The sequence below is a fragment of the Nothoprocta perdicaria genome, unplaced genomic scaffold (assembly GCF_003342845.1).
Source record: "Nothoprocta perdicaria isolate Ctin4 unplaced genomic scaffold, notPer1 scaffold_1114, whole genome shotgun sequence".
Classification (NCBI taxonomy): Eukaryota; Metazoa; Chordata; class Aves; order Tinamiformes; family Tinamidae; genus Nothoprocta; species Nothoprocta perdicaria.
In genome coordinates, this window is record NW_020454222.1 from 1 (window position 1) to 2,597 (window position 2,597).

The 2,597-nt window shown below is 57.8% G+C and overlaps 1 protein-coding gene across 1 annotated transcript in view; it reads left to right on the plus strand.

Annotated features, from left to right (window-relative positions):
• Positions 1–1,223: 1,223 nt before the first annotated feature.
• SMG9 (SMG9, nonsense mediated mRNA decay factor) overlaps positions 1,224–2,597 on the plus strand; it is a gene marked incomplete at its 5' end in the record, with an annotated part of 5,276 nt that continues 3,902 nt past the window's right edge. Inside the window, 1 exon segment of the mRNA XM_026051919.1 lies at positions 1,224–1,350. Coding sequence (XP_025907704.1) covers positions 1,224–1,350 — 127 coding nt within the window.

The window sequence follows — 2,597 nt, forward strand, 5'->3', positions numbered from 1 at the left end:
ACTACAGCATGACTGCAGTGTGACTACAGCGCGACTACAGCGCGACAACCGTGTGACTACAGCGTGACTACAGCATGACTGCAGTGTGACTACAGGCGCGACTACAGCGTAACAACGGCGCAACTACAGCGCGACTGCAGCGTAACCACGGCGCGACTACAGCGCGACTACAGCGCGACAACCATGTGACAACAGCGCGACTACAGCATGACTGCAGTGTGACTACAGGCGCAACTACAGCGTGACAACAGCGCGACTACAGCGTGACAACAGCGTGACTGCAGTGTGACTACAGGCGCAACTACAGCGTGATAACAGCGCAACTACAGCGTGACAACAGCGTGACTGCAGCGCGACTACAGCGCGACATCCGCGTGAATACAGCGTGACAACCGCGTGACTACAGCATGACTGCAGTGTGACTACAGCGCGACTGCAGCGTAACAACGGCGCGACTACAGTGCGACTACAGCGTGACTGCAGCGCGACTACAGCGCGACAACCGCGTGACTACAGCGTGACTGCAGCGTGACAGCCGCGCGACTACAGCGTGACTGCAGCGTGGCCACAGTGCGACTGTAGCGTGACCACCGCGTGACAACCACACGACTACAGTGCAACTACCACGTGACAACCACGTGACAACAGCGTGACTGCAGCGTGACTACAGCATGACAACCACATGACAAGTGCGCGACTACAGCGTGACTGCCGTGTGACAACCGCGTGACAACCGTGTGACAACCACGCGACTACAGCGCGACTACAGCGCGACTGCAGCGTGACCACCGCATGACTACCCGGGTGACAGTGGGTGACAGTGGGCGATGGTGACACCGGGTGACAGTGAAGAGACAACGGGGATGTGGGGACAATGGGGACAGCAGGTGATACTGGGTGACAGTGACAGTGGGTGACGCCGGGTGACACTGGCTGGCAATGGGTGACACCGGGTGACAATGAGAGACAATGGGGACACCGGGTGACACTGGGTGGTGCTGGGTAACTGTGGGTGACAATGGGGATGTGGGGACACCGGGTGGCAGTCGGTGACACCGGGTGACACGGGGTGACAATGGGGATATGGGGACAATGGGGTCACCGGGTGGCAGTTGGTGACGCCGGGTGACACGGGGTGACAATGGGGATATGGGGACACTGGGGTCACTGGGTGACAGTCGGTGACGCCGGGTGACAGTCGGCGACCGCGGGTGTCCCAACAGTCGCTGCAGATCGCCGCCTTCCTCTTCACCGTGTGTCACGTGGTGCTGCTGGTGCAGGATTGGTTCACTGACATCAGCCTGTACAGGTGACAACAGGCGGAGCGCGGCGACACCCATAGCGACCCAGAGGGACCCATAGGGACCCATAGAGCCCATAGGGACCCATAGGGACCCATAGATCCCCCATAGACCCCCCTGTTTGACTGACGTCACCCTGTCCGGGTGACAACAGGCGGAGCGCGGCGAGTCCCATAGCGACCCATAGAGCCCATAGGGACCCATAGAGCCCATAGGGACCCATAGATTCCCCCATAGACCCCCCCCCCATTTGACGTCACCCTGTCCGGGTGACAACAGGCGGAGCACAGGGACACCTGGAGACCCATAGAGACCCATAGAGACCCATAGACCCCCTCATAGACCCTATAGGGACCCGTAGGGACCCATAGAAATGCTCCATAGACACTTATAGGGACCTATAGACCCCCATAGGGAGCCATGGGGACCCCCCCATAGACCCTATAGAGACCCATAGACACCCATAAGGATCCCCCCATAGAGCCTGTTGTGACCCATGGACACCTATAGGGACCCATAGAGACCCATAGGGACCCATAGACTCCCCATAAGGATCCATAGGGCCCCATAGGGACTCCTCATAGGCCTTAGAGAGACCCATAGACACCTATAGGGACCCTCATAGACACCCATAGGGCCCCATAGAGCCCCACAGGGACCCATGCGGACACCCCATAGACCCTATAGAGACCCATAGGGCCCCATAGAGACCCAGAGACCCCCCCATAAGGACCCATAGGGCCCCATAGGGACCCTCCATAGGTTCTATATAGACCCATAGACACCTATAGGCAACCATAGAGACCCATAGGGACCCATAGATCCCTATAAGGACCCATAGGGACCTCATAGGGAACCCCCATAGATCCTATAGAGACCCATAGGCACCTATAGGGCCTCCCCATGGGCCCTATAGAGACCTATAGACACCTATAGAGACACATAGGCAACTATAGGGCCCCATAGGGACCCCCCCATAGATCCTATAGAGTTCCATAGACACCTATAGGGAGCCATAGGGACCCATAGATCCCTATAAGGACCCCTAGGGACCCATAGGGACCCCCCATAGACCTTATAGAGACCCATAGACACCCATAGGGCCCCATAGGGATGCCCCATGGGCCCTATAGACACCTATAGGGCCCTATAGGGACCCCCCCATAGATCCTATAGAGACTCATAGACACCTATAGGGATACCCCATGGGCCCTATAGAGACCTATAGACACCTATAGAGACCCATAGGCAACTATAGGGCCCCATAGGGACCCCCCCATAGATCCTATAGAGACC